The following is a 12,925-nucleotide window of genomic DNA, read 5'->3' as shown; positions in this document are numbered from 1 at the left end:
CACAACCTCGAAGAGGTATCAGGCCGGCCTGTAAACGTTTGGCCTGGGCTGCTTGGATCCCTTCCCCTGCTTCTCTTCCAGGCCAGCTTGCGTACCCCAGAGCTGACTTGGGAGCGGGTGAGGTCTCAGGTTGACCACGTCATCTGGCCCGATGGGAAGAGAATCGTCTTGCTGGCTGAAGTAAGTGAAACCTCTCCGCAGCGCAGATGAGTGGAGAGCTTGCCTTGAGTGCTGGGGCGGGCAGGCTCCCGACAGCCTCCGGGAGGCCAAAGAGGACCCCTCCCCGATATCCCACTTGGGGAAGCTCAAGACACGATGGGGGACATTAGAAGTCAATCCGGGGGATGAAAACCGCTCCTCCCCTTTTCTTTGCCTTTTAAGGGACGCCTCTTGAACCTCAGCTGCTCCACAGTGCCAACCTTCGTTCTGTCCATCACAGCCACCACTCAGGTGAGTCAGAGACAGAGGTTAGTTTTGCCAATGAGTGCGTGGACGGGGTAGCCTTCTCCCTCCACGGGGGGCGCATCATAATGGGGGTTCGTTTAGTTATTTTATAGAAGAGGGTATTTATAGCTCAGGATTGAACTGTGTGGGTCCTTGATTTATTTATTTATTTATTTATTTATTCATTCATATTTTTATTTATTTATTTATTTATTAAATTTGTATACCGCCCTTCTCCCAAAGGACTCAGGGCGGTTCACAGCCAAGTAAAATAGACAATATATAAATACAATTAAAATGCAGTTAAAAAAACTTATTAAAATTGGCCACAATTAAAATTTAGAGCTAAAACCCATTTAAAAACCCATAAATTTAAAAACTAACCCAGGCCAGCGCAGATGAATAGGTAGGTTTTAAGCTCATGCGAAAGGTCTGAGGTCCGAAGTTGGCGAAGTCCTGGGGAGTTCGTTCAGAGGCGGAGCCCCCACAGAGAAGGCCCTTCCCCTGGGCGTCGCCAGACGACACTGTCGCGCCGACGGCACCCTGAGGAGTCCCTCTCTGTGAGAGCGCACGGGTCGGTGAGAGGTATTCGGTAGCAGCAGGCGGTCCCGTAAATAACCCGGCCCTATGCCATACCGCCCTTTATACCGCCCTTCTCCGAAGACTCAGGGCGGTGTACAGCCAATAAAACGACAAAAAATCCTAAACAAATTAAAATACTATAACAAGTTTAAAAATCTGATTCAATCGCTGTAACTTAAAATATTAGCTAAAATTTATCAAAACTAAAACCTTGGTAAAAACCCTATTAAAACCCGCTAAAACCCCCCATACTAAAATCAATCAGGCCAGCCCCGCTTGGTGAAAAAAAGAAAGTCTTGAGCTCGCATTTAAAGGTCCGGAGATCAGGGAGGAGACGGAGTCCCACCGGCAGCTCATTCCATAGAGCCGGGGCCCCCACAAAGAACGCTCTTCCCCTGGGGGCCGCTAGCCGATATTGGCTGGCCGACGGCACCCTAAGAAGGCCCTCCCTGTGAGCGCGCACTGGACGTACCGGACAATGGGAGGTAACTGGCGGCAGCAGGCGGTCCCATAAATATCCCGGTCCAATGCCATGGAGCGCTTTAAAGGTGATAACCAACACTTAGTCTCTATGCTCGGAGGTTTTCTTGCAGATGTTTCACGACCCAACTAGGCAACATCATCAGTGCTAGAAGGGAGTGGGGTTTGCAGAGAGGAGGAAGAGGAGAATCGTGGAGTCCTTGGTGCTCTCTGAGCTGGGTTGTTTTATTGCAGACGTTTCATGACCCAACTAGGTAACCTCATCAGTGCCGCAAGGGAAGGAGGCCAAAAACAAGCCAAAAAAGGAAACAGAAAGACTTAAAAACCTCCTCACCGTTACTGAACATCCAGATAAGCAGGGATTAACACCAAGAATTAACCCGACTCCAACAATCAATAAGTAAACAGTATCCCAATCAAGGAACCACCAACTGAGAGAAATAAACAGTAAACAACAGCCTAATCAAAGAATCAAGAACATCTCTGTTTATCTGAGTAGTGGCTACCAGAGAAGATGCCTTTCGGTCTTTTTGTTTCCTTTTTGGCTTTTTGATTGTCTTTTTTTGAACGGTATGTAAACGTTGTTGATCTCTATGTGCCCGACGATGGCCGATTCATTTATCGATTTTTTTGAACCTGGTTTGGTTTAGGATGCTCCGAATTTCCCAGTTGAAACCGTGGCGCAGTCTGTCCACTTGTGGTGAAATTCAAGCGTTTTGATTCTTGGCTGCGAATTGGTGTCCGTGGCTCAAAGGCTTAGCTCTTTGCTCGACGCTAAGCAGAACAGATGGGGTGGAGGAGGAGAAGGAACAGCAGGTCCTGGACTTGCTCTCAGTGGAGGAGCCGACGTCCGGGACATTGCCTGTCGGGCGTGGCTGCCTTCTGGCTTTTTACAGTCCGGTTCTTTTTTTTATTTCAAACCTGGACGTGGGTGATGCCCAAGCTCTGCTTCTCTCCCATTCCACTTGTCTTGCTATGGGGGGTCCCGCCGGGCTTGCCGGGGGTGGGGTCGCTCAAAGTCCTTCTTTGTGGTTTGCAGGCGCTGGCCTTGATAGAGCTGTACAACGCCCCCGAAGGCCGTTACAAGCAGGACGTGTACCTCCTGCCGAAGAAAATGGGTAAGTGGGGAGATGGGCCCGGGGCTCCCCCTGGGAAGGCACTCCGCCTCTGTCCTCTGCTGGGCCCAAGAAAATAATCATAGAGTCAGGAGGGACCCTTGGAGGTCTTCTAGTCCTACCCCCTGCTCAAATAGACCCTACACCATTTTAGGCCGCTCTCTTTTTGAAATGGCGTAGGCTGGGCCTCCTGCTTGAGCAGAGGGTTGGACTAGAGCAGGGGTCTCCAACTTGGACAACTTTAAGGTTTTTGGACTTCAACTCCCAGAATTCCTCAGCCAGCTTTGCTGGCTGAGGGATTCTGGGAGTTGAAGTCCACAAGCCTTAAAGTTGCCAAGGTTGGAGACCCCTGGACTAGAGGACCTCCAAGGTCCCTTCCAATTCTATTATTACGGTAATCCTCGACCTACGACCACAATTGAGCCCAGAATTCATGCCGTTAAGAGAGACATTTGTTAAGTGAAGTTTTGCCTCGTTTTACGACTTTGCTGCCGTCGTTAAAGAGAGTAACACAGTTGTACAGTGAATCTGGCTTCCCCCATTAGACTTTCCTTGTCTGAAGGTCACCAAAGGGGATCACATGACCCCCGGGACACTGCAACCGTCATAAATATGAACCAGTTGTCAAGAATGTAAATAATATGACCGGAGGGGAGGGGGGGGGGAACACGCTGCAATGGTGGCAAGTGAGAAAAACACTCCTAAGTCACTGTTGTAACTTTTGAACAGTCACTAAATGAACTGTTGTAAGTCGAGGACTACCTGTATTCAATATTTTATGTTTTTCGGGCCTCCCGAGGTCAGAGCCCCAAATCTCCCTCCGAGGGGAGGTGGGAGGGAGATGAGAATTGTCTTAGGAGATAGGTAAGAGTCTCCAGTCTTGGATGCTTTAAGACTCGTGGACTTCAACTCCCAGAATTCCTCAGCTAGCCAAACTGGGCCACTTTAAGAATTGCAGACTTCAATTCCCAAGCTACGCTAGCTAGGGAATTCTGGGAGTTGAAGTCCACCCACCTCAAAGCCTGCTAGCTGAGGAATTCTGGGAGTTGGGAGTCCACTCATCTTCCAGGATGCTGGCTGGGGAATTCTGGGAGTTGGAGTCCACAAGTCTTAAAGCTGGCTGGGGAATTCTGGGAGTTGAAGTCCACCCACCTCAAAGCCTGGTAGCTGAGGAATTCTGGGAGTTGGGAGTCCACTCATCTTCCAGGATGCTGGCTGGGGAATTCTGGGAGTTGGAGTCCACAAGTCTTAAAGCTGGCTGGGGAATTCTGGGACTTGAAGTCCACCCACCTCAAAGCCTGGTAGCTGAGGAATTCTGGGAGTTGGGAGTCCACTCATCTTCCAGGATGCTGGCTGGGGAATTCTGGGAGTTGGAGTCCACAAGTCTTAAAGCTGGCTGGGGAATTCTGGGAGTTGGAGTCCACTCATCTTCCAGGATGCTGGCTGGGGAATTCTGGGAGTTGAAGTCCACAAGTCTTAAAGTGGCCAAGCTTGGAGACCTCCATACAAATACATCACCATGGGTGCTTTGAATGTGCACTTGGACGGGTGGCTGTGTTTGTGTGAGTGTGTGTTTGTGTGTGTGTGCGTGCCAAGGAGCTTGGTTGGGGCTTCAGCTGCTCCCCCCCCCTCCCCTTGAGATCTGACCGGCCCCCTTCCTCTCTTGCAGACGAGTACGTCGCGAGCCTTCACCTGCCCACCTTTGACGCCCACCTGACGGAACTGTCGGACGAGCAGGCAAAATACTTGGGGCTGAACAAAAACGGGCCTTTTAAGCCAAACTATTACAGGTACGTCCTTTTGTTGAAAATGCCGAGTCATTTTCTTCGGTTTTATTTATTTATTTATCATATTTTTTATTTATCATATTTTATAAAGTGTACATTTTAAAAAAAACAAAAAAACGACGACGTATACTGGCAGTCCTCGACTTACAACGGTTCGTTTAGGGACCATTCAAAGTTACCACGGCACTGTGACTTAGGACAGTTCTTCACACTTACGACTGCTGCACGACCGGTCGCATGATCAGCGGTCAGACTCTTGGCAACCGACTCATGTTTATGACGATCGCAGTGTCCCCTCGGGGTCACGTGATCCCCTTTTGCGACCTGCTGACCAGCGAAGTCAAGGATTCATCAAGCCAGGTTCGCTTAACAACCGTGGGACAACTGCAGTGATTCACGTAACAAATGTGGGCAGAAAAGTCGTAAAACGGGGCAAAACTCACTGAACAAATTCGTCACTTAAAGCAACATAAACCTTGGCCTCACTTGTGAATCGTAAGTCGAGGACTACTTGTATTTACAACCGTTACAATGTCCGGAATCATGTGATCCCCTTTTGTGACCTTCCGCCGGCTTCCGACAGGCAAACTGGGGAATGGAGGAAAGCCAAATTCACTTAATGACCGCACGATCCACTTAACAACTGCTGTGATTTGCTTAATGATGAAAAAAGATTGCAAAATCAGATGGGGCCCGTTTAACAACCACCTGGCTTATCAGTGAAAATACCGCTCCCCAAAGTGGTCGTAAAACGAGGACTATTTGCATGTCCCTTTAATTTTTAAAACCATTTCCAGGCTGCATTTCCCTCGCAATCCACACACACACACACACACGCCAACCAAGGCCTTCAAAAGACCCTCTTCTCAACCTGTCCGCTCCTCCCTTCTCTAATCCAACAGGTATTAAGTCTCCCACGGCTGCCGCCGGAGGAAGGGGAGGATCCGATCCCGAGACATCTCTGGCTACCTTGCAGGATGACCCAGCACAAACTTCTGAACTCAGCACCAGGCTGCCCTAGTCCACAGTGTGTTAGGTTATTTATTTATTAAACTAGAATACCGTACTTGCGACCAAGGCCCCAGTGGTGTTCTTTAAAACGGCCCTCTTACTCCGAGATGATGGACCTAGTTGTGGTTTTTGGGCCGGGGGGGGTGGGCTGGGGAAGGGGCCTTGTTCTCACAGTTGGGTTTAACCCAACTGTCGTGTCTCACTCCTCCGCTGACGGCCGGGTCGGGGAAGTCCGTATCAAGCGTGCCTCTGCAGCTCTGCCAAAGTCCTAGCAAAGTTCTCAAGGCGGGCAGGAGACCAGGAAGTGACTTCAGCAATCCAAGGTAGACTTTGCCTGACTCGGAGAATGCCAGAAAGCAGATCCTTTATATAGGCCATGGGGTGTGGCTCCATGACTCAGCACTTATCCAGGCCTGCCCCTCCCTTCCTTTTGCTGACGTCGCCTCTCAACTCTCCAGAAGTGAGGATCTCTCCAGGCTCCAGCTGTTGGTAATTCACATTCCTCAGGCTCACATGCTGTGGGAGAGGGGGAGGGGTCTAGTTGCTCCGTTTGCCTGGGCATGGAGCCAGGGCTGGGGGCTGGAGGCACGTCAGGCCCTTCGTCTTGTTCGGCCTGTCTGGGCATGGTGCCAGGGCTGGGGCCTGGAGGCATGCCAGGACATTCCTCAGCGTTCGGCAGGAGATAAGAGGGACCCGGCTGCGGGGAAAGCGAGCGAGACACAACACCAACGGACTGCAGTGGGTCGAAGGGATGTAGAGCTAGGGCCCAAGGCTCCCTTAGCGTGTGGCTTCCTCCGCCTCTCCCAAGTTTTCGAGGTTGCCAAACCGCTGTGTACTTCTGTGGAAATTAGTGCCCCCCCCCACTGCCTTCAAGTGGGAATGTTCCAACTTTCTCTGAAGAGTCACTAGGAGGAAGCTAATTTGTAGGGACCTGGGTTCTCTCCAAGCTTGGTTTTTTTGCAGACGTCTCATGACCCAACTAGGTAACATCATCAGTGCCAGAAGGCAGTAGAGTTTGCAGAGTGGAAGAGGAGGAGGAGGACTATGGTGGCTCAGACTGTTAAGACAGTCTGTTATTAACAGCAGCTGCTTGCAATTACTGCAGGTTCAAGTCCCACCAGGCCCAAGGTTGACTCAGCCTTCCATCCTTTATAAAGTAGGTAAAATGAGGACCCAGATTGTTGGGGGGGCAATAAGTTGACTTTGTATATAATATACAAATGGATGAAGACTATTGCTTGACATAGTGTAAGCCGCCCTGAGTCTTCGGAGAAGGGCGGGATATAAATGCAAATTAAAAAAAAACCTATGACTGTGCGGTCCTGGGCATTCTCCGAGCTTGGGGTTTTTCTTGCAGACTTCTCATGACCCAGCTAAGTAACATCATCAGTGCTAGGAAGGAGGGCGGCTGTGGAATGGAGGAGGAAGCTGAATGTAGGGTCCTTGGTGGTCTCTGAGCTTGGTGGTTTTCTTGCAGACATCTCATGGCCCAACTAGGTAACATCATCAGTGTTGGAAGACCTCGAAGCACTGATGAGGTTATCTATTGGTCATGAAATATCTGCCGTAAAACAATCCCAATTCAGAGAGAGCAGGAAGGGCACCACAGTCTCCTCCTCCTCCCTGTTCTCTACTTTGTAAACCCCCCCCCCCTCTTCTGATGATGTTACCTACTTGGGTCACGAAACATCTGCAAGAAAACCAGCAAGCTCAGAGAGCACCCAGGACCCCACAAACTACTTCCTCCTCCTCCTCCTCTCCTTCAAGCATTGATGTTGTTCCCTATTTGGGTCACGAGACGTCTGCAAGAAAAACCATCAAGCTCAGAGAGCACCAAGGACCCTCCACAGTTCAGCCCTGAGCTACAAATATTCTCTTCTATCAGTAAAGCTGTCTTTAATTTAACTGCTCAGGCTAAATAATCCTCGTCTCCCCAAATCGTAATCTTGCCAATGTCTTTCTGCGGGCATCATTTGGGCCAAATCTTCCATCATCACTTCTGGGCCAGGTGGAATTGTGCCCCTTCTCTTTCTGCCACACCCCCCCCCCAACACCACCACTGTGCTGTTCTGGCCAGATTCTTTGGGGTTGGAGTCCCGTTTCTCTTATCACGGTCCACAGCAGAGAAGCCGCCCGTTGAAACCAAGAAAACGTCAAAAACTTCAAATATTTATGTAGTTCCTTACACCAAGGACATCTAAATTATGTCAAAGGGACCAAAATATCTTTATACTCCCCAAGGCGGGTTACAACTTGTTAGCATCCCGATCATTTGGAAAATGGAAAGTTGAAAAATCCGACACGCCCTAACAGCCTGTTGCATTGGAAAGGGAAAGAAAATGTGTAAATTCACTGTCGTGTCCCACTCCTCCTCTGACGGCCGGGTCTGAGAAGTCCGTATCAAGCGTGACCACGAAGCCTCTGCAGCTTTGCCAAATTCCTGTCAGAGTTCTCAGGGCAGGCAGGAATCCAAGGTGTGACTTCAGCAACCAGATTAGACTTTGCCTGACTCAAGGAATGCCAAAAAGCAGATCCTTTATATAGGCCGTGGGGTGTGGCTCCATGACTCAGCACTTATCCAGGCCTGCCCTTCCCTTCCTTTTGCTGACGTCGCCTCTCCATTCTCCGGAAGCGGGGATCCATCTACTGTGACTTTCCGTCCTCCTGCTCTGCTGCCGGCAATTCTAGCACGTGGCTGGCTTTGTGCTCACACGCTGTAGGAGGGAGGTTTGTTTGCTCATTCTGTCCGGGCATGGTGCCAGGGCTGGAGGCTGGAGGCATGCCAGGCCGTTCCTCTTCATTATCAGACTCTGACTCAGATAGCAGGAGATGGGAGGGGCCCGGCTGAGGAGAGGAGGGCGGGCGAGGCACAACATTCACCCTCAACGGGTGAACGTAGAACAGACGTCTTCAAATTTGGCAGCTTTAAGACTTGGGGACTTAAACTCCCAGAATTCAAGTCCCCAAGTCTTAAAGCTGCCAAGTTTGAAGACCTCTGACATACAAAGATACCACCCATTTCCGCTCAGCAATTCTTCCTCGGTTTTCGGGTTTCCTCGATTTGTAAACTCTCCCAAGTTGGTGAAATTCCAAGTTTTCGGCCGATAGATAACGCTTGGCCGAAAGCGACAATATCTTGGTTGCGTTTTCCAACTGGGATTTTTGTGGGTTGCGTTGATGCCATCCCAAGAGGGATACCCACCCTGGGCTCATCCGAGTTTTCCAAAAATGCCACGTGGGTGAAGAAGTTGGTGCGGTTTCTTACCCAACTTTTGCTCTCCAACTTTTGAACTGTCTTACGTACCGTAGATCGGGGTCGCTCGACCATAGCAGCTTGAAAGTGGTTGGACATCAACTCCCAGCGTTCCCCAGCCAACCACGGCGTCTGTTGACCAGCCTGGATTTTAACTGACACCTCTAGATGTAGGAACCCAGATATTCGCAGGGGGTGCACCCCCTTCTGCCCCCAGCCAGCTTTGCAAATAATTGTGGGTAATTATGGTGTTGTGGGAAAAGACACCATTTTGGTGAAAATTGGCGTCAGAAAGAGGGAACCCCAGCCAGAGTCCTGGGTCAAAGGTGTGGATGTAATTTGGGCAGACAAAAACCATCCATGGTGGTGCAGAGATTAGAATGCAGTATTGCAGGCTGACTCTGCCGATTGCCAGCAGTTCGATCCTGACCGGCTCAAGGTTGATTCAGCCTTCCATCCTTCCGAGGTCGGTAAAATGAGGATCCAATTTGTTTGTTGGGGGCGATAAGCTGACTTTGTAAACCACTTAGAGAGGGCTGTAAAGCACCGTGAAGTGGTATATAAGTGCTATTGCTAAGAGGGAGGGAGGAAGGGAAGAAAGGAAGGAAGGAGAGATGAGATGAGGGAGGGAGGGAGATGAGAAGGAAGGAAAGAAAGGAAGGAGAGATGAGATGAGGGAGGGAGGGAGATGAGAGAAGGAAGGGGGAAGGAAGGAAAGAAGGAAGGAAGGAGAGATGAGATGAGGGAGGGAAGGAGATGAGAAGGAAGGAAGGAAGGAAGGAGAGATGAGGGAGGGAAGGAGATGAGAAGGGAGGGAAGGAGATGAGAAGGAAGGGAAGGAAGGAAGGAGATGAGATGAGGGAGGGAGGGAGAGGAGAGAGGGAAGGAAAGAAGGAAGGAAGGAGAGATGAGATGAGGGAGGGAAGGAGATGAGAAGAAAGGGAAGAAAGGAAGGAGAGATGAGGGAGGGAGGGAGATGAGAGAAGGAAGGGGGAAGGAAGGAAGATGAGATGAGGGAGGGAAGGAGATGAGAAGGAAGGGAAGAAAGGAAGGAGAGATGAGATGAGGGAGGGAAGGAGATGAGAAGGAAGGGAAGAAAGGAAGGAAGGAGAGATGAGATGAGGGAGGAAGGAGATGAGAAGGAAGGAAGAAAGGACCATCTGTAGTGGTGCAGTGGCTAGACTGCAGTATTGCATGAATTCCCACCGCCAGAGTTCGATCCTGACCAGCTCAAGGTTGACTCAGTTTTTCATCCTTCTGCGGTCGGTAAAACGAGGACCCAGATTGCTTGTGGGGAGACAGGAGGCTGATTCTGTCAATCAGTTAGAGAGGGCTGTCAAGTACCATGAAGGGGGATATAAGTCTAAGGATAGCTGTTACTATCCTGAGAAGTCCCACTGGGGGAGCTGCACCCTGGTTGGGAAAGGGAGCCACTAAGAGAGAACAAGAGAATTGAGCTTGTAAAATAATGTCATTTAAAAGTGGGATCAAAGGTAAAAGAGGGAGAGATTGTTTGGCAATGTTGTTGTTGTTGTTTTTCAAACTTGGCCACTTTAAGATGGGTGGACTTCAATTCCCATGGGGAATTCTGGGAATTGAAGTCCACCCATCTTAAAGCGGCCAAGTTTGGGGGGAAAAAAACATTGCTGTAAACGAACAGATCCTCATCAATGGTGCATCATGGTGGTTTCCTCATCTGTAACTCAGTTTAATGCTAGCCACTTTTTCCCTGCGACGTAGCTTGGAGGGGAGGATTGAAATCATCCTACATAATATTTGGGCCCTATAATTTCAAAACAAACTGTCTGCCTTTTTGAAGTCTGTACCTTCCTACCTTTCGCTTGCTCCGATTTTTCTAATCGACCTTGAATTGTCCTGCAGTGATCATCATCTCTTAAACCGACACAGTTGTAATGTTTGGTGTTTAAACACAATGCTATTTCCAATGAAGGAAGGAAATAAAAAAAACACCAGTTGAACCAGAAGGCGGAAAAAAGCTTCCTAAGGAAAAAAATAAATAAAATAAGGAAACGATGTTTGAAAACTCAAAACCGAGGAAAATCTGGGACGGATTAACTATTTTCAAAAGACGTTTTCAATATTTCTATCTGAGTGATTGTATTAGACAAACAATAAAGACTCTGTAATCACAAGAATACCAATAAAATCTTGTCAAATCCAGACTGAACTTTGCGGAAACGTTATTAAAATTTCTCGGGGATCCTTGAGTGGCAGAAAATACCCAGCACTAAACTTCATGGCTAAATCACCAGATCTCGATCTCTCTCTCTTCTCCTCCTAGGAAGCAAACTTGAGTTATTTGTGCCAAGAGATGAAAGCCGTTCAAAACAAGGAAGAGAATGAGAATAGAATAGAACAGAACAGAATAGAATAGAATAGAATAGATTATGGAATAGAATATAATAGAACAATAGAATAGAATAGACATTGGAATGAAAGAATAGAATATGGAATAGAATAGAATAGAATATGGAATAGAATAGAATAGAACAATAGAATAGAATAGACATTGGAATGAAAGAATAGAATATGGAATAGAATAGAATAGAATATGGAATAGAATAGAATATGGAATAGAATAGAATAGAAGAATAGAATAGAATAGACATTGGAATGAAAGAATAGAATAGAATATGGAATAGAATAGAACAATAGAATAGAATAGACATTGGAATGAAAGAATAGAATAGAATATGGAATAGAATAGAATATGAAATAGAATAGAATATAGAATAGAATAGAACAATAGAATAGAATATAGAATAGAATATGGAATAGAATAGAATAGAATAGAATAGAATAGAATAGAATAGAATAGAATAGAATAGAATAGAATAGAATAGAATAGAATAGAATGCCTGACTAGGTGGCTCAGTAGTTAAGACAGAAAGGTCGGCAGTTCAAATCCCTAGTACAGGTCTGTGTGAGCAGAAGTTTGGACTAGATGACCTCCAAGGTCCCTTCCAACTGTTACTGTCTGTAGAATGTGAATGTGAATTAGGAATATGAATTAGGAATAGAGTAGAATAGAATAGAAATTAAATAGGATAGGATAGGATAATACCTTTATTGTCACTTTGACTGTATACCAATCTAGGGTGGGGGCAGTGGGGGCTTTCCCTGGTTCCAGCCCGGCCATGAAAGCAGAGACCCCAGACTGCTGCTCTCTGGAGCAAAGAGAAGAGATGAGAAGAGAAGGGCCAGTGTGGGATCCGGGGCTGGTCTGGGGACCGTGATTGGAAAGGCGCCAGAGAAACCACACTCCTTGCAGGGTGGTTGTTGGGACTGGAAAGGCCGGCTTTTCATTTGTGGGTCCCAGCTGCACTGAGAGCTGTGGAGAGCCTGGGGACCCCCTGTGCATTGCTCAGGAAAGAGCAGCTGTGGGCTTTCCTGCCCCGGCTGGCTGTGGATGAGGGACCGTGGAGTCTAACAGAACAGTTACCAATAGCCCTCGACTTACAACAATTCGTCTCGCAACCATTCTAAGTGAGAGCAGCACTAAAAAAAAGTGACTTTTAGGATTGTTTTTCACAAAAGTTACGACCTTTGCTGTTGGCCAAAATCCAGACACTTGGCAACGGGTTCATACTTACGACCGTTGCTTGCATCCCAAGGTCACGCGATCCCCTGCCCACCAGCCGCGTCAAATGGGGAAGCCGGATTCCCTTAACAACCGGATTACTAACTTATCAACACCGGCGATTCACTTAGTGCCGGTGGCCCAAAAGGTTGCAAAATGGGGCAAAGCGCACTTCACAACTTGTTTCACTTAGAAAACCAAAATGTCGGACTCCCTTGTGGTCGGACGTCGAGGACTACCCATAGCTAATGTGTGTGTATGTATGTATGTGTATACATATATGTATATGTAGGTCTTGGCATATTTGGGTCTTTTCCCATGTAAGGTTGAGAGTATCTTGGCGACGTTTCGACGAGGTCTCACTCATCATCTTCAGGCTGGTACTTTCGGCTTTGTGCTTGTGCGAGCAAAGCGTGGTCGGAGGAAGTGGTTGGAGCTATTTATAGAGAGATGGCAGCTCCTACCACGCTTTGCTCACACAAGCACAAAGCCAAAAGCACCAGCCTGAAGATGACGAGTGAGACCTCGTCGAAACATTGCCAAGATACTTTCAACCTTACACGGGAAAAGACCCAAATATGCCAAGACCTACATACCTATACCTGTGAAAACCTACGAAAACATATATACATATATATACATACATACATAA

The 12,925-nt window shown here is 48.0% G+C and overlaps 1 protein-coding gene across 1 annotated transcript in view; it reads left to right on the top strand.

The window, feature by feature from the left end:
* Positions 1-5,481, top strand: part of AHCYL2 (adenosylhomocysteinase like 2) — a 92,323-nt gene extending 86,842 nt beyond the window's left edge. The window contains exons 13-17 of the mRNA XM_058190154.1: positions 82-180; positions 382-450; positions 2,546-2,624; positions 4,291-4,411; positions 5,311-5,481. Of these exons, the coding sequence (XP_058046137.1) occupies positions 82-180; positions 382-450; positions 2,546-2,624; positions 4,291-4,411; positions 5,311-5,317 (375 nt within the window). The 3' untranslated portion in view covers positions 5,318-5,481. The remainder of the gene's footprint in view (positions 1-81; positions 181-381; positions 451-2,545; positions 2,625-4,290; positions 4,412-5,310) is intronic.
* The last annotated feature ends 7,444 nt before the right edge of the window (positions 5,482-12,925 follow it).

This window comes from Ahaetulla prasina, chromosome 7 (genome assembly GCF_028640845.1).
Source record: "Ahaetulla prasina isolate Xishuangbanna chromosome 7, ASM2864084v1, whole genome shotgun sequence".
Taxonomy (NCBI): domain Eukaryota; kingdom Metazoa; phylum Chordata; class Lepidosauria; order Squamata; family Colubridae; genus Ahaetulla; species Ahaetulla prasina.
This window is presented reverse-complemented; position numbering and strand designations above follow the sequence as displayed.